This window comes from Pungitius pungitius, chromosome 7, assembly GCF_949316345.1.
Source record: "Pungitius pungitius chromosome 7, fPunPun2.1, whole genome shotgun sequence".
Lineage (NCBI taxonomy): Eukaryota > Metazoa > Chordata > Actinopteri > Perciformes > Gasterosteidae > Pungitius > Pungitius pungitius.
This window is the reverse complement of record NC_084906.1, coordinates 8,891,347-8,909,939: the sequence shown is the minus strand read 5'-3', so window position 1 is coordinate 8,909,939 and position 18,593 is coordinate 8,891,347. Positions and strand designations below refer to the sequence as shown.

General features: G+C 41.8%; 1 protein-coding gene across 2 annotated transcripts; it reads left to right on the top strand.

Moving 5' to 3' along the window:
* Positions 1–218: 218 nt before the first annotated feature.
* LOC119216579 (lysine-specific demethylase 4A) lies at positions 219–18,309 on the top strand. 2 transcript variants are annotated; one of them, XM_037469558.2, is made up of 22 exons: positions 219–348; positions 1,599–1,749; positions 2,482–2,657; positions 2,777–2,891; positions 2,983–3,176; positions 4,052–4,101; positions 4,379–4,482; positions 4,578–4,715; positions 5,434–5,678; positions 7,166–7,329; positions 7,494–7,912; positions 8,715–8,811; positions 9,398–9,582; positions 9,866–10,067; positions 10,239–10,315; positions 11,197–11,252; positions 11,955–12,063; positions 12,930–13,118; positions 13,257–13,427; positions 13,565–13,684; positions 15,050–15,142; positions 15,258–18,309. In XM_037469558.2, the coding sequence occupies exons 2-22, from the start codon at positions 1,615–1,617 to the stop codon at positions 15,396–15,398; spliced, it is 3,180 nt and encodes a 1,059-aa protein (XP_037325455.2). In that variant the 5' UTR covers positions 219–348; positions 1,599–1,614; the 3' UTR covers positions 15,399–18,309. The 2 variants fall into 2 exon arrangements, with proteins under 2 accessions (XP_037325455.2, XP_037325454.2); XM_037469557.2 differs by having other exon boundaries at positions 8,712–8,811.
* The last annotated feature ends 284 nt before the right edge of the window (positions 18,310–18,593 follow it).

The window sequence follows — 18,593 nt, the reverse complement described above, 5'->3', positions numbered from 1 at the left end:
TTGATTAATCACAGTTTAATCACAGGTTCATATACTTTTCTCGTAGTCCGTTCTAGTCCGTAAGAATACGATTTATTAGTTTAATGTTGATATCATATAGCTTAATCAATAAATGACACATAGACAAAACTTTGGTGCTGACACAGTCGGTAAGAGAGAGGACGTCGAGATTCGCTGGAGGACCATCGAAGCCCCGCCCACTGAGCGCTATGTAAACAAACACACACTGAGCATGCGTCGTCGGAATAATGGAGGACTGTCTTTTCCACCCGGACTGATGATGTCTGTACTTCTACTCTACTACCTGCTCTGAAAGAAAAAAACAAAACAAAACTTCCTTCAGCTTGTGTAAGGTCGTGTTTGTCACTTGAGAATTATTTTGTTCGTTCGAAACTAGGAGTAGCTCTTAAGTTTGGGTGCAAGAAACTGACGGTCAGCAACAAGCCATGTTTGCTAGTTGATTAGCCGAGAGCGGAGGCAGCTGTCAGATTCGAGTACCCTACACACATAGCGGTTATCCGACTTCCAATCAGATTATCCGGTTTGACAGGACGACTTGCATTGACTGTACATGTTAGTTCATTGCAGTTTACTCTTGATTTTTTCAGCGATGTGTTTTTTCTTGCGGTTACTTTTAGACGCAAAGCAAGCTATCTTTCAGTTAGCATGTTAGCTAGCGGCCAAACGTTAGCTAAATATTTTTCCGATGAACGTCTGTCTTTGACAGACGTGGTGTTCATCCAATCACACACTGAGCGTCGACATTAGTGAGGATGCTGTCCAATTGCCGGCCCCGGCGGGCCGGTATGTATTAATGGCTTTGCTAGTAAGGTCCGTAATGCAAGAGTTTGGAATATGTTGCCAGTTGGCTCAAAGTTGAACATTTTCCCAGTCGTAAAAAAACTGTTATAATTCAAATAACTAATATAGCTGGTTTAAACTGGATTCGTTAGTTCGTCGTAGCTAAAAAGCACCTCGGGTGAATTAAAAAAGGACTTATCAGTTGATGCTGATTTCACATAGGAAATGATAACAGTTATAAATGGTCTTTTGGGTTTATAACGTTATACCATGTTTTGACTTGGTGCAGGCTTAGTGTATTTCTATTCGAAACACAGAATTAGAACAAATGTTTCATGAACGTTATTTGTCAAACAAGTTTAAAGGGAACACTCCCATGACAGAAAACGTATATTGCTCGGACTTTCGTTTCTGCAACGTTTCTCCAAACATCCAAAAATGGAAGGACTTTTTGCTCTTCTCCACAAGTAGTCCACTGACTGAGGCTAGGTAGCTCGTACAACACTACTGCTATCCTTTTAGTAGCATTGGGCACAAGTATATCTGGTACTGCCTCCGTAACTTGTGAATAACACACTTCAATTTAGTTGAGATGGTGTGTTATTGTCAAGTGATTGTGAACTGATTCGACAATAACAAACCATCAGGAATCCTGGTTACTGAATCAAGATGGTCTGTTATTGTCAAGTGATGATACAGATTGGGTCACTGAAATTATTTTAAGAAATGGCATTGAAGTGTGCCACAGATGGTCAGATACATTACGGATGATCATGTCAATGTTTTCCACCAATCAGAGTTGGAAAACCCAAGATGACAGACACACCGGCTCAGAGCATGGGTTCCAGGGTAATGACTTTCACCCCCTCCAAGGAGGAGTTCAAGGACTTCAGCCGCTACATTGCCTATATGGAGTCACAAGGAGCCCACAAAGCTGGAATGTCTAAAGTGAGTTGCATTTATTATATTTTGTCATCTTAAAACAATAGGTTGACTTATTATTTTTTCCGTAAACTTACCAGTGTTTCCCCCACCATTATATAGAGAGCAGCCCCGCCTCCTGAAGAAATTGTATTTTATTTTTTATGTTTACAATTTTCCCCTGCTCTCTGCAATGGGCAGAGTGGGAACACACAGACACATGTGCGCACACACAGGTGAGCACGCTCCCTATAACGAACAGTGCATTGGGCAGCAGATGGGTTTTCTGAAATGTAACTTACTTTTGAGTGTGAGCAGATGATAAAAAGTTTAGTTTCATTAAAATTACTAACTGTTGCTTTAAATATCTATAACTATACATCACAAAAAACACAGGAAACATGGCATAAATTTCAATCAAATCCATATTTAAAAAAAGAATGGCTTTAAAGTTGGTTCCTCCTGTTTTCCAAGCTTCTAAGTAACTAAATGACCGTTAGCTGACAGGCAATGCAGCCCTCTGAAACAGACCGCAGTGTGGTTCTCACTCCACATTACTAATAATTCAGTAGTTAATTCCAACTCAATATTTGAAGCATTTTCCATTGCCGCTACCCTTGACGTGAAACAGGACAGTGCACCTGTTCACAGCTCATAACTCCATCTCTACCACAACCGCATCATGAGACTCTCATTGCTCTTAGTTGCTCTTCTCTGAAATACAGCCAGTTTTCATCCTGCCTTTGTGTTTTCTTGCAGGTTATCCCACCCAAAGACTGGAAACCCAGAAAGACTTATAACGATATTGATGACCTGGTGATCCCCGCTCCCATTCAGCAGGTAGTGACCGGCCAGTCGGGGTTGTTCACCCAATACAACATCCAGAAGAAGCCCATGACTGTCCTCGAGTTTCGCAAGACCTCCAATATGGAAAAGTCAGTTTGCATGGTCAAATAATGAGCATCAATGGCTGTAAGAATATGATGTAGACAATCCTGTTAAACTTTGTGTATTCCATAAACTAACGAGCTCTCACCTGGGGTCTTAATTGCAGGTTCTGCAATCCCAGATACGTGGATTTCGACGAGCTGGAGAGGAAGTTTTGGAAGAACCTGACCTTTAACCCACCCCTTTATGGAGCCGATGTCAGTGGGACCCTGTACGACCCAGTGAGTGATGATCGTTTGGAAACAACTGTTTCTCGCAGACTCTGTAGGAGCCACGTCACTGCGACTCCTCGCTGAATCCCTCTTTTTTCAGGATGTCGCTGAATGGAACATCGGCCGCCTCAACACCATTCTGGACACGGTGGAGAACGAGAGCGGGATCAAGATCAAAGGAGTCAACACACCTTACCTGTACTTTGGGATGTGGAAGAGTGCCTTTCCATGGCACACAGAGGACATGGATCTGTACAGCATCAACTACCTGCACTTTGGAGAGCCAAAGACCTGGTACAGTAGCTCACACACTCTCACACTGCCGCACACTGCTGCATCTGTTTTAAGAGCCTAAATGTAGAAATACAATCAACCTGACCAATAATTCTTATTCACAAATCACCACTGTAGATACTACAAAGTGACTGTAACATGCCGGGTTACCCGTGGTTGTGCAATGAGGCGGATACACAACTTTTTTTCCGTCTGTCCTTTCGCTCAGCTCGCTCGGGTTCTCGAGTTTTAGGAAACTCTGAGCTCTGTTCAACAGAGTTGAATGGCATACAAGTTGTGCTTCAAGTTTCTCCTCTGAGTCTGTGTCTCAGTCCCCCAGTAATATACCTTAAATCAGAGGTTTTCAACCATGTTTCACGTTTACAATTGTCCAGTCCAGCGACTACACCCCACATTAAACAGTTACAACACTTGTGTTACCTTACTGTGTGTAGCGGACACTTGGGTCTGCCCTTAAAACACATGATTTAGCACCATACATTCCTGTGAGAATATGTGGACACTGATGAACAAATCACCTTTACTAATTTGTTTAATCTGTTTAATTTCATATATGTTGTGTTAAAACAACATCAATGAATCCTATATCGGTGGTATAACAGAGTGCTGTTGATTCCAATGAATGTTCTCCTCAGTAAAGAGGGGTATTGGGGGAAGTGTTCCAATGTAATGTTATGCAATACAAAAAAGATATTACCGAATGAATTCCGAGCTGCCTAACTACCTAACGCCTATGTTAGATCCAACCTTTTAAAGCCTCTATACAAATGGGTATGACATGCCTCTGTGAAAGCCTTGACCACCACAAACAAGCGGATATCTCAACTTGCTAGTCAATATTATTTTTGACCCACTTGTGCCTTCTTGTTCTGCAGGTACGTCGTCCCACCAGAGCATGGGAAACGACTGGAACGACTTGCCAAAGGTATGTGCTGGGTTCCTGCACGACTTCATTGATTTTTGATGTGTTTGATGAACGCCAGTGTTTCTGTTACCATTACGCCCCCTCCAAACAGCCCCCCTTGAAGATCCAGTTAATTTTGTTTAATTGTATTTTCTATAGAGTGCCAAATGACAACGTAGGTCATTTAAGGTTACCTTTCCTAGAACAGGTCTGGATTTTTATTAAATATTTGTTTTTGTATGTACTGTATGTTCACAGTTGCTATTTTAAAGTGACGATGATGAGCCTTTTTTTCCAGGTTTCTTTCCAGGGAATGCTCAGGGCTGTGAAGCCTTCCTGCGCCATAAGATGACTTTAATTTCACCCTCAATTCTGAAGAAATTTGGGATACCATTCGAGAAGGTGACCATTCATTTACTTTGGGCTGACTTCCTGACATACAAAAAGTATTGTAAAGTAGCGTTGCGTGTCTTCTTATTCTGTGTGTTTCCATTCAGGTCACTCAGGAGGCCGGGCAGTTTGTCGTGACGTTCCCATTCGGTTACCATGCTGGATTCAACCACGGCTTCAACTGTGCAGAGTCGACCAACTTTGCCACCCAGCGATGGATTGATTACGGCAAACAGGCGACACTGGTACAAAAACCAACCCCATTCCAGTGTAGTCGTCTTGTGACTAATCCCATGCTAAGGCGCTGTTGGGTTCTGAAATTTGAAAGATGCACTTGGTTCATGATGTAATTGTTCTGTTACACACCTGGCTCATGTGACAATCGCCAAAATAAGATTATGGCTACTTTCATCAAGCTAAAATAATCCTTAACAACAGATCACAATAGTTTTACAATAACCAAAGCGGGTTCTCATCTAGAAACCCAAGTATATATCATCAGTCTTTGACTACAGTCTTTGAACCAAACCATAGTTTCATTCATTCATCATATACGGCAGGGTTGGCTGGAAGGATGTGCATTCAGCCCCATTTGTCCAATATTCTATTTTTTTAGATCTTTTTATCGGAATACAGCAAATTCTCCTAAGTCACTCTACTATGAATCTAAAAAAACAAGTCTGTTGGTACGAATGGTTCTTGCATGATTCATTTTCATCTCGCCCCAAAGATGGAGTCCCAAAGATGGTGTTGATTCCAATGGATCCATTCGGTTCCACTCAATTTTCGTCTTAATCTGATTTAACCACAAAAACATTTTGATCTTATTTTTCAAAGCAAGGTTTGGGAGTATCTCAATTACTTAAAAGAGTTTTATCCGCCCAGCAGTGAGCCAAACTCTTCTCAAAGGCTTCTTTTGCACTGTTCAGATCTGACGTGCTGCATTTGTTGATTTCTTCCCAGTGTTCCTGCCGTCAAGACATGGTGAAGATCTCTATGGATGTGTTTGTCCGCAAATTTCAGCCCGACCGCTACAAGCTGTGGAAGGCCGGCAAAGACAACGCTGCCATCGACCACTCCAAAGTCATGCCGGAGCCTGCTGAGCTCCCAAGAGAAGAGAAGAGCGAGCCTCCCAAAAAACTCCCCAAAGAGCCTCCGAGGGAGGCTGGATCAGAGGAGCCCGCTACTCCTGACCAGGAGGACAAAAGGTCTGTAGTCCTACCCCCCACTATGTGTGACTTCTTTGGGTGAAATAGAAATATTTCTATATATATACTGTATATATATATATATATCTTAGTAAATAGGGCCGGGACTCGATTAAAAATATTAATCTAATTAATTAGAGGCTTTGTAATTAATTAATCGAAATTAATCGCATTTTAATTGCATAAATATTTGACCTGAGAACAGTGAGAAGTAATTTTTTTCACATGGATTTTTATTTTTGTTCAACCAATTCCAGCAGACAAGTGTAGCAATAGCATATTTAGAAATATAGTACTTTCAGAAATTCAGGTAGCCTATAGGTAAGTAGACCTTCTGTAAACTATGTTTTTTGAAGTAGACCAATACTTTCAAGTACATTCAGAACATTTGTTATTTTTTCAGACGTGGTCTTAGATACCCTGGTCCTTAAACCAGTCATCTGGTGCAGTGTGGGTTGGGTGTGGGTCCTAACGTCGGGCTAACATCCACGCTAGCTGCTAATTGTTTTGCGTTGAGGTGATACTTGAGGCTCGATGCGAATTCCTTGTTGCATAGCTTCCACACAAACATGCTCTTATCAACGCTTCCATCCGTGTGTTTATCATAATAAGATTTCCCATTCAGGGGGCCACCCGACACGGTCTCGTCAGCTTCTTCATTCATGTTCCCTGTGGTTTGTTGTTGTCTGAAGTCATGAACGCTAGTTGGTGCTCCAGTATAATCGGTCCTCCGAAACTCATCCAGTGAGAAACGTTCCGCGGTGCAAAAAATAAGTGTAAAAATGCGTAAAAAATGTTTAATGTGTTATTTTTTGTGTAATTAATTAATCTTAATTCACATTATAATTAATTAATCGTAATTAACGCGCTTAAGTCCCGGCCCTAATAGTAAACTATAAATAGTTTTCAGCAGTTAAATTTAGTTAAATAATTGCAATTGTTTTATTCAGTTTAGGGAGCCATCATCCCTGATACTGTAGTGTGACTCTTTGATTTGGACAAGGATATTTTACTCGATTAAAAGAAGCAATACTGCTGTGTAAAACTACTTGTTTTCAAATCCTCCATTGAAACTCTTAGTCACTTCAAATCACTTGAAGTGATAAAATTACTCATTATTCAGAACCATAAACATTATATAGATCATAATTAGTGATGCAATAATGTGGGGCTACATTTCTTTACTTCATATGGTGCTGGGCTGTTGATTTTGTAATTTAAACAGAAATCCTCATTTATCAGTTGAGCCACATTTAGTATAACTAATCTAAATCTATCAAGTAAAAATAAGCAAATGTTTAGATAAGTGTGGTAGAGCAAAAATGAGAGTTATGGTCTGATTTAAAGAAAGTATCTGTGGCTGTGGTGATTCACTGCAGTCTTTTTCCAACCTGAAGATTGTGTGTTCGTACATGTTCTTCACTGAGCTTGGCTATCTCTGGGAAGTCATGTCGGGCTTGTCTTCACTAATGTGTCCCATGCATCAGTCCGAATCCTCAGACCGGAACAAAGCGTCAGTTCCATGCTACCGAAGCCTCCGGAGACATCAGAGCTGAGGTGCCTGTCAAGGAGACTGCGATGGAAGGGGTGGAGCCAAAGAAGGCAAGGCTGTCACGCACAGACTCTCCAACAAAAGTCAAGCCAGACAAAGGTACATCACAGTTGATTGAGTGTGTAAGTTTTATGGAAAAACAAGCATTGAGTAACCAGCACAGTGGATTCTGTAGATGATAGAAGGCATTCTAAAGAGACTTCTTTGTGACAATCTGCTAGTGTCAGTCTTACAGTAATATAGCTTGTGATTTATTCTTTCAGACACAGTGAAAGTAAAGACCGAGCCCAAGAAGGACAAAGACCCCAGGTCTCCGACTAAATCTCCGTCCAAAGCCAGCACTAAGAAAACCTCAAACAGACAAAGTGCATCAAAGAAAGAGAAGAACGGCCTGTTGGCTGCATGTCCTCCTGAGCCAGCCGTGAGCCGGCCGCTGCATTCGTTCTCCGAAGAGGAGGAGGAGGAGGAGGAGCAGGAACAGAAGCCGCAGCCTCAGCTGAGCAGCAGCTGCAGCCCGGCGCATAAGCGCTTCCAGACGACGATGAGCCCAGCGGACGTCCTGCATGTTCATAGTTACGCTAAAGGAGACTACGGAGAAGGAGAAGCTCCCCCCATGAAGGACGACAAGAGTGACGGCAGTGATGTTGAGACAGAGCTAGACAGCAGACATGTTACCAAAGCAGTGAGTGGACACACACACACACACTTCAATGCTGTTCCTCACATACTAAGGCACAAGGAGCTGTTTTTCAGATATTTAGCCTCTCAACCACTATTATTTTCCAACCATTAATTCAGTACATTTCATATTTTATAAAGCTCTTGCATCACTATTGCTATCATCACTATCTCTATCATCGGTCTAATCCGCACGCAATCACCACCAAAACTTAAGCATGTTCATTGCTTCATTGTTCATTCTTACATGTCCATGAATCTACGTGTTTAATTCCATGAGTATTTATGAACGTTTACATGTCTGATCGGAAAATGACTTCAATGAGAGAAAGCAGTAGGAACACTTTTTTTGTATTTTAAAGGGCCTCTTTGCATTACTTAGAGTGTGATGTCTTATTTTAAAACCAGAACTAGAGTCCCTGATGTGTTAACACCATTGATGGTAGTTTTGTTGATCGTGTTACAAGTGAATAAAAACAACAAAAACTCAGTGCCCAGTGTTCACAACGAGAATGAAGGTCTGCCTGAGCTACCACCGGTTGCGTTCTTCTACAGACTCTAGTAAAGTTTTATAATTAAAACAGATGCTAGAAAGGTGAGGAGTAACACTGAAGTTTAACAGAGTTTAATCACTTGAAAACTAAACCTGATTTTACAGAATCTTTAAGAATGAAAATCTAAATGTTCCCCATAAGGTGCAGGTTTGTGGTATCTAAGCATGGAAAAGTGCTGATCTTCCACTGTGGTCAGTTGGAAACTTGTGGTGCTGGGTGGAGATTGTAATAGAGGGTGTGTCTCTCCAGCAGATAGCAGAAGAGTCTGCCGGAGAAGGAGACCCAGGCAGTGATCTAGGACAACTTCCAGGCCACCATCCCCTCATAAAGGACTGTATGAGTGATGAAGGTCTGTGGAATCAACACAGCAACCTAACTGGACTGCCCCACCCTCACACTTAACATTAGATGAATAGTTATGAAAGAGAATATCATCCGCCGATTGGTATTCGATCTGAATTGGTGGTCACGTTAGTCTGTCATTTTGATGGACATTACAATGAAACAATTTGATTATGATCAAATTAATTTTTTTTTATTTGAATTTCTAATGGTAATAATAAGACGGGTGGAATTCTAATACTCTACACTTTTGGTCAAGTTCTGTGAATAGCTTCACTGTTTGGTTAGATGCATTTTTTTTTTCTTTTGACCTTTTAAAGAGGACAAAATCCAACAGAGAAACAATAACCTGATGTGTGTTCTTATTTTTGTTAAATAATATTTTTACACAGCAAGATAATAGGTAATGTTTTTATAAGGGCAGGTAGAAAATATAATTTCTTTCCCACCAGTGCATTCCTCTACAGAAGACTTTTACATGTTTCCTTTGTGTAAAGATTTATATATTTTTTCTAATAACTCAGAGACTTCAGTCAACGAAACTTCCGATGAATGCGTATGCTAACTTTACTGTTTGCTTCTCCATCTCTCAGAGGCCACGGAGGAGGCCCCCCCAGCAGAGGAGGGTGCTTTGGAAGGGGAGAGCTGGACTAAACCTCTGGCTCACCTGTGGCAGAACAGACCTCCCAACCTGAAGAAAGAGAGAGTGTATAACCAGTGCATGGGATCCAAAGCTCCGTATTGCTGCATCTGCACGCTCTTCCACACATACCAGCAGGTAGTCTGTGCCAGAGCTGTATCACCTGCTCACACACCAACACAAACCATACGTTACACCCGTACCAGCAGATTTGTCTGTGCCAGAGCAGACGCTCCCACTCACACACCAACACATAGACCAGCCGCTCCACACATATCAGTAGATAGTCTGTACCAGAGCAGTATCTCCTGCTCAGGGCCCAACCTTCCATAACTGCCCCTGATAATGTCTTATACCTGATAAATATTCAGAATAAGACATTACTTGTTGCTCAGTGCTCTGTCCGTGTGGCTGCCTTCAGACTGAATGTGTGAGCAGAGACAGTCCTGTCATGTTGGCCGGTGGGAGAATGCGGACCAAGCCTCTGATCCCGGAGATGTGCTTCACCACCACCACAGAGGAGGACTCTGAGTGTGAGGAGCAGCGCGTCACACCTCACCTGGAGGAAGACGGAACCAGCCTCCTCATCAGCTGCTCACAGTGCAGTATCCGGGTCCACACCAGTCAGTACACACACATGACCACTGTAGAGTTAGACACCAACAGCAGACCTTTGTCAATAAACACCACTTAAGTTCTAAGTTCTTAACAACTGAGCTAATGAGACGACAGTGATTGTCTCAGCCACTACAGCAGTGTGTCCGACTGTGTCTCTGTGTTTTTTGGTATCCCAGGCTGTTACGGTGTAGATCCTGCCAGTGTGAGCAAGGAGTGGAAATGTGTGCGCTGCAAGGCCAACGCCATGAATGAGGTCAGTAACACCAGCAGGCACGTGCGTCCTTATTTCATCTTTTCTCATGGCCCCACAAAAATGGGTTATTTGTTCATTGTCTTGTTCTTCACAAAATCTGTGTACCTTATTTATTTTTTTTATAAAAGCTCATTCTGCGTTCAAAATGAATGTTGTGGTAGTTTCTATTTGGTCAGTCAGAAATCTACATTCCCCAAAACAAATAAGATCAGTAAGTTGTGTACTTTTTATTATAACACCACTTGTCATTCACTCCTGAGCCTTCCCACATTAAAGGTCTCTTGCCCGACGTTAGCTTGTAAATGGTCGTCAGGCTTTACCATCGGTGCACGATATCCCCTATCATGGGACCCTCACAAACTTGAACTAAGTACAACAAATGAATGCATGCAATATGACTTCAAAGTTGAATAACAAAATTACAATCCGTCATTGTGAAGGTTTGTTTATAGCAGTCTACGGGCATATTTATGCAGTGTTTCCCCTACCATTAACAAAATCAACAGCAAACCCCCCAATGAAATGATCCCCCACCCCCCTGAAAAAGTGTGGTAGAGAGCGGAGAGAAATATGTGTGACAAGCATTTGTGACCATCGGACAAGTTGCTCTCCTGCAAGTAGAACTCTGAGTACCTCTCCTACTCCGAGTTCAAGTTCAGAAACTAACCGAGTGCTCCCCCCAACCCCCTCTAGCTGAAACACTGTTATGCGTTACCCTCACTGTCTTTTTATCAACGTTCAGACTAATAAAGCTTGTATAGTAGAAACGCCTCCTTCCCAGTGCTATGCAGAGGCAAGCTCCTCTGCAGGAACCGAGTAGCTCACATGTTGTAGGTTTTTTTGGACAGTTGATTGACAACATGATAACGTTCTACTTGCAGAATTGCTGTTTGTGTTTGCTTAGAGGTGGAGCCTTGCAAAAAGCCAACAACAACAAGTAAGTTCTTCTTCTTTCAACTGAATGAGATGGTGTGTCACTTGCTAACTGATCCATACATCTTGACATTACTCCACATTTACAAACTAGTACTACACACCTGTGGGTAAAACACTTTTTATGCATCCGTGCTGGCGAAAAAGCGCAACGTTTTGGGGCCATCCGTCTAAAGTCACTGAGTTCAGTCAGTCAAAGGTCAAGGGGGCTGGGACCTCACGTCCATCCCGTTCTTGTGAACTTAATATCTCCTGGAGGGACTTTCTGAAAATTTGGCATAAACTTCCACCTGGCCCAGGACTTTCAAGATTTTCAGCTGTAACTCAAGAGGTTGATATGACAATAATGCAAGCTCTAGTCAGTGAGAATGAGTGTTGAGTGAAAGTAAATTAAAATGTTCTCACAGTAACATGAAATAGATATTAAAGATGAACTTTGATCTTCCTAATACTAGCACACACAAAACTTTATCAATTGAAATAAAAATGTTCAATCATTTAAACGATGTGTTAGTGTGCAATTTAAACTCAAATAGACAAAAATTCTTTAAGGTTTGATTCTGAGTTCTGTGAAAATCAAATCTGACTAATGTTACTGGGAAACACAACAGAGAATCCAGCAGCATACACACTACATGTCAAATCCACGAACCGAACGACCTTCTTACTGACCTAACAAGTTGTGTGCTTTCTCTGTGTGTTTCAGGTGGGTACATGTGCTGTGTGCAGTGGCTGTGCTGGAGGCACGCTTTGTCAACATCACTGAAAGAAGTCCTGTGGACTTAAGTGGAATCCCTTTGCAGAGATTTAAACTGGTGAGTTCAACGGAAGTCGCACTTACTTTCTCCATTGGAAGAAATAATGAAATAGTCTTAAACAGTAGCAAGCATGACGATCACCTGTTCACACTAGGTTTAAGATAATGCCTTTTGGACCTGTTGGAATGCTTTCAATGTGAAACTTCTGAGCAGGAATTGTTTTTCACTATAGCTTAAAATAATAGTTCAACCAAAAACCACACAAACTATTGTTAGGGGTCACTTCCCTGAACTTTCTCCTGTTCAGAAAAAGTTGGATGTCTAATGAGTGGAGCACCTGGATCAGCCTCTATTACTAGGAGGTTTTTTTCTGTCATAGTTATTCGTCTAAGTGCGTTTGCCCTGACATGCTTACACCGCTCTCTTTTTCTCCAGGAGCACATTGGTGTTTCCCATAGGTTTACAACTTTTTCTTTTCTCCACACGCAAGGTGTTCTGCCCCAACATATGCACAAATATGAGTGGGGGGGGGGGTAGTAGTCGGGCTAACAGTTCGGCTGACGGGGGATAGTAGTTTTTCCACTGGTGCGAGCACCACATCAGCGCATATATGTGGAACTGCCGTGCATGTGAATTTCAGGAGGGTGGCACCCCCCTGTCACAATGGTACAGTAAACACTGCACATGGTAGGGGTAGTGTGATGGTCTACGGCTTTGCAACTCTAGGGTCTGGTCGATTTGCCATAATTACACTATTCTGCACTCTTACCAGAAAATCCTGAAGAAGAATATCAGTCCATCAGTTTGTGACCACAAAATTCCATGTATTTATTTGGATTATCTTTGTACAATGTGGAGTAGATGTGTGTGTGAGAGCCTGCTTTGCGTGGAGTCACAGACCCTGTGTTTGACTGTTCATACAGAAATGTTACTACTGCAAGAAGAGGATGAAGAAGGCGTCCGGCTGTTGCGTGCAGTGCTCCCACGGCCGCTGTCCCACCGCTTACCACCCCACCTGTGCCCAGGCCGCAGGAGTCCTCATGCAGCCCGACGAGTGGCCCTTTGTGGTGCACGTCACCTGCTGTCGACACAAGGGCCCCACTCAGATAGAGGTAAGGAGCTATCTGGGAGTCTGTACGCCTGCTGACGGGCTGTGAACCTTTTTAGTCTCTGCTGGTGCAGCAGGGGAAGCGTGGTCAACGGGTCTGATGTGTTCGTAAGTTGTAACGATGGGATTTCTCCTCTGACAGCGCAACAAAGCCACCATGCACGAACTGACGGTGGGTCAGAAGGTGATATGCAAGCACAAGAATGGCCGCTACTACCAGTGTGATGTGGTGCAGCTGTCCAAGGAGACCTTCTACGAGGTGAACTTCGACGACGGCTCCTTCAGCGACAATCTCTTCCCCGAAGACATAGTTGTGGGTTTCACTTTTCATTTAAAGAAAATGTACTACATGAAGTGTTGAAAGCTGTATGGAAACGGCAAAATTCAATATGCTTCAAATTTCTTAAGGGTGTTTTTCTCTGCAACGTGCGTGTGTGTTTGCTTCTTTAGAGCCGAGACTGTGCTCAGCTTGGACCGCCACCCAAAGGTGATGTGGTCCAGGTGAGATGGACGGACAGCCTGGTGTACGGGGCCAAATTTGTGGCAGCGCATGCTATCCACATGTACCTGGTAAGTGTTTGTGCGACAGAGAGAAATTTGTGAGGTAATTTTTTGATTAATTGTATCATAATATATACACTCTACAATAAATAGTTATTTTTCTAAAATAATAACACATTACTGTATTTTCAATTTAGTGGGCTTCATACAGTCTGCCTGCACTATTTTAAGACACTCACAAACTGCGCTCTCCCTTCCTGGCCGACCATAGTGCTCATAAAGCCCAGGGACAGATATGCCTCGTTATATTTTCATACTTGTGTCATTGTTGTTGTTGTTGTGGTGGTCGCAGTGCCTGTTACAGCTGGGACAGACTATCATCTGATGTGAGCTTTACACCAGTCACACATCTGTCCATTGTGGCTCAACACAACCTTATGTCTCTGTCTGTCTCTCTGTAGTTGTACTCCAAGCACTGCTGCTTGGCCAGACGTATTATGTTAGTTCAATCAATTCTCGTAAACGTGGTTTTTCTGAAACATCCGCTGGAAATGTCTTCAGATTTGGCAACAAAGTCCAACTAGAATCAAGGAACTGATCAGATGTTGGTGGTGAAAGGTTACTGTGACTTCACAAAACACATTGTTGCCCAAACACACACACACACACACACACACACACTGCCTGTACAGACCATGCGTGTGAAGTCTCCAGAGTAGTTCTCGCTATTGACAACCAGGGGGCGACTACTGGTTTCCTCCTACCATTTAATTGGGGGGGGGAAAGCCGTGTACGCACTCTCTGGTATACTAGATGGCCAGTACACCTCTTTGTTGTAAGGCATGCAGTACTCCACCATCCACTCCTTCATTTCTAGCATTAATTCAATTCATTTTAATTTGTATAGCCCAAAATTGCAAATGATAAATTTACCTCAGAGGGCTTACAGTCTGTACACATGCAAAATCCTCTGTCCCGAAACCCTCACATCATGGGGAAAAAAGGGAAGAAACCATAGGGAGAACGTCAGAGGAGGGATCCCTCTCCCGGGATGGACAGACTGCAATGGATGTCATGTGTACAGAATCAACAATGTAAAAGATGTACAATACATTCAAATCCTGATGATACAAGTAGTTGCAAGTAGCAGAACACGTGTACGGCAGGACCACTGCAGGGACAACCACCATCAGATAGAACCACCATCCACAGAGGCTTCTGTGGGGAGGGAGAGCAGAATGATGTTGGTTTATGATGACAGTAATATGAATCATATTTAAAGTAATGATGATTTCAGAAGCCAGTGTCAGCAGAGCCCTGCCAGGAGTGAGAACCAGGGCATGTGTGAAAAGGCGAATGATGGGAGTCCTTGAATCTAGCGGAGTGATTTTATTTAAGGGACAATGTATGATGTTCATCGTTTGGTGAATGCAGGTGGAATTCGAGGATGGGTCGCAGCTAACAGCCAAGAGAGATGACGTCTACGCTCTGGACGAGGAGCTCCCTAAGAGAGTCAAATCAAGACTGGTATGTGCAACCCAAACGTCCCAAGCTGACTTCTTTGTGTTTGGTTAACAGAAAATAAGCTGGTATCTGAAATGTGCAAAAGCCAATAAATGTGGGCTTGTGTTTGTCTCTGCAGTCTAAAGCTTCAGACATGCGATTTGATGGCATCTTTGAAGGGAAGGAGATCATCAAGCAGTCAAAGAGGCAGAGAGTGATCAACTCACGTTACAGGGGGGACTACATAGAGCCTGTGATCTACAGAGCCATCATGGAGTAGCTTCTGCTCACACACACACACACCAGCACTGACAGACTGAACGGCGCTCAATGTAACCTTAACGTAGCAGCTAGCCACTGAGAGTGTAGCTCCAGATGACTTGTGACTGTTCTCCTTTTTCTTTTGTCTCTCATTCATCTAACTATGACAGTTAATTGACAGCACCCAAAGATAAAGCAGGATTTGTAATTCTTTTGTCCCCAAAAAGGATTAACGGCATCCCGCCCTGGCATTACATAAAATGACAAAAGACAGATACAATTAAGAAGCAAAAACATTTAGATTTTAATGTGAAATTAACTGCTCTTAACTAAATTCAATTAAATCTGCAGCGTACTTATTTAGAATTAAATATCGTATCTCCATTTTTATTTCTATCAGAGCTCGACAGGTATCAGCTTCAGATGGGTTTTTTTCCAGCTTGGCTAAATAAAAACTTTCAAACTAACATCCTTATTGCAATTATTCTTTGATTCCTGTTTTTTACTTTTTATTTGACTAATTTATTAATTCCATCTAAAGACCTCCCCTGATACCTGTCAGGCTCTGTATTCTCAGCAGGCTAAATCTGCTATGAATATCACCATGTGATCTTTAATTTTAGAGGAAGTCCTAAAAACTAGATATTGACAAAAAGCCCGTCTCCAGGCTGGAGTTTCAATTTTACAGAATGATGGATGGCCCTCAATGTGTAGAACTACAGGGTGGATTACCATTAGCTGGCTTCCCTAAATTAGCTTCACCCTATTTTGCTGTATCTACTTTATTCAAATAAAATAAGAGTAGACCCAATCCTATCACTAGACGAGTATAACCGTAAAGCACGCTGGAGTCAGCTAGCTGAGAGTTAGCTTTGGAGTTAGCTTTTTGTAAAACAAACAGAAATCCGCATTTTCTGTTGTGCTGATGAAAACGGACAGAAAGCAGTATAATTTCCCATTTTATATTCCTGGTGCTCCTGCCCACCGTCAGAGCAAAACATTCCTTTACATTTTATACAAGCAAACCAACAAGAGCCCACCATAGGAAAATAGTGCTGTATCCAACACAAAAGGGTACTAAATGTGTCGGTAGCATAGCTCTATGCTAACGCTATAATTATCAATGACCTCCTCAACAAATCCTTTTAATCCCCTTTTAACAATGGGATTATTCCCATCCACCCTTCATGAAATAGTACCTGACCATTTCTTGAAAGAATTAATCGTGTTTCTAAAGTACCAATACCAAATCCATTCTTCTTTTGATACTTTAATAAAATTGTAGATTTTTACATTTTTAAGGTTTTTTACAGCTGTGTGCATGTGAAAATACAGAAACACAAACATAGGATCATTGAAAAGGTAATCATTTCAATTTCTTTCTGAAACTATCCGATTAAAGAGGGCAGAGACATGTCTGACCAGATAGTCACGACAGCTCTTCAGTGATCGGTGATAAAGGACACATTTTGGTTTGTACCCAAAGAAATTCTGCACAACTAGCATCTTTTGTTGATCGGCCGGACATGCTTTCAATTCATGACCTCTATCACTGTAGAGTCACAGAATAATTCTTAAATAATAATTCTCCCCTTTTCTCCGGGTTTGCAACTCGACCATAAAACTGTGTTTTACAATATATGAGTTGAGCTGATTCTAGATTGTACGGTGTAAAAATCAATTCATTTGAATGCTTAGTATTGGACATATTCAGCTCCCGAGTGGGTTATGACATGAAAACGTTATTACAGAATAGTTCTGTTGTCTAAAATAACAATAACTTCACACATGCGCAAGTAGAAGCATGTACCACACCATTCAACATGATTGTGACAAATGGATATAAAAAGAGTATAAATAATATAAATTTGGAATATTTCATGTCATTTAATTCTGATTCTTCTCTCAGCTCGAACTCCATTCCTTTACCTTTTGATTTAGACAAAGTGGGTGGGGCTTGTTCTAACCTGCCTATTTATTAAGGTGCTTTGAGAAGGTCACCACTGCCGAGGTTGAGGTTGATGATGTGGGCTTTATTTTTTTTACAATACAGACACATTTTAAAGAACCGGTTCAGATTTATAACAGCGTTGTTTACCCAACTGTTCCCTCGCTCTCCTACTGAAAGTTGTGCATTGCACTTTTATTTAAGTTGTTTTTGAGGACGCTGGAATTTTTTTTTACTTGATGCCATTGTGTATTTGTAAAAGAAAGAGAATGTTAACCGTAGGTTTGTAAAATGTCTTACGGATTGAGCGGCCTTTGAGCTCTTTGGTCTCATTGCACTAGTTACCAGGACATGGTGGGCTTGTGAGACACAGAGGAATGGACCTTTTCCAGTTCAAGGACTCTGCTTTCATCAGTCCAGTGGAGAATGAATTTATTATATTCATAAAGTATTAAGAGAGTTGTACATGGGGAGGGGGATTTTCTATTCTATTTTACTGCGTTGTTTTGTAAAACATGTTCTATCTGTATCTTTCACAGAAACCTGTCAAGTGTGAATGTCATGTAGTCTATTTCAAGCGGATTCGTGTTGCCCAGGAGATGAGCTGTCTTTTCTCCTTGTCTCCTCCTGAGGAGAATAAACTGAAGGAATTTGTCAAATGAATTGGTTTGTTTCAGTAAAGAAATGTTTTCTTCCAATGCTATTTGCCTGTCTCCACTCTCAATGTCATTTGATTTTGCCATAATTTTCCTCTCTCAATTGTGAATCTATTAGATTTTGGTGGTCATTGGGACCTACAAAACACGTCTTTAGCCCCAACCCCAACTGACGAATAAATATTCTGATTATAATAAATAACAATAGGCAAAATGTAAAAACATTTCTGATTTTGGGAGGGGGGACCGAACAAAAAGGAAATGCATACTTCAATAATGTTACGCGTTTATGCAGATCTGATACCTTATAAAATACATTTTGAACAGACATGGATGTAAACTGCAAACTGACTGCAACCTCCATTCTCGTTACTCACAGCATCATGAGCATGTGGTTGTATAATTTATTATTTGTAAACCTGTTACTCTTCGTGGTTCAGATACTCTACCGACCAGCCAAAGGAGTCACAAGCCGGTTCCTTTTTTCCCCCCATCTGCATTCCTTGCTTCCTCCAGCTGGTGGCAGTACAGACTTCTGAAGATTACTTGATTTTCAAAAAAACACAAGCGTCGATCCATTGCTTCTTGGTAATTGATATAATGGACATAT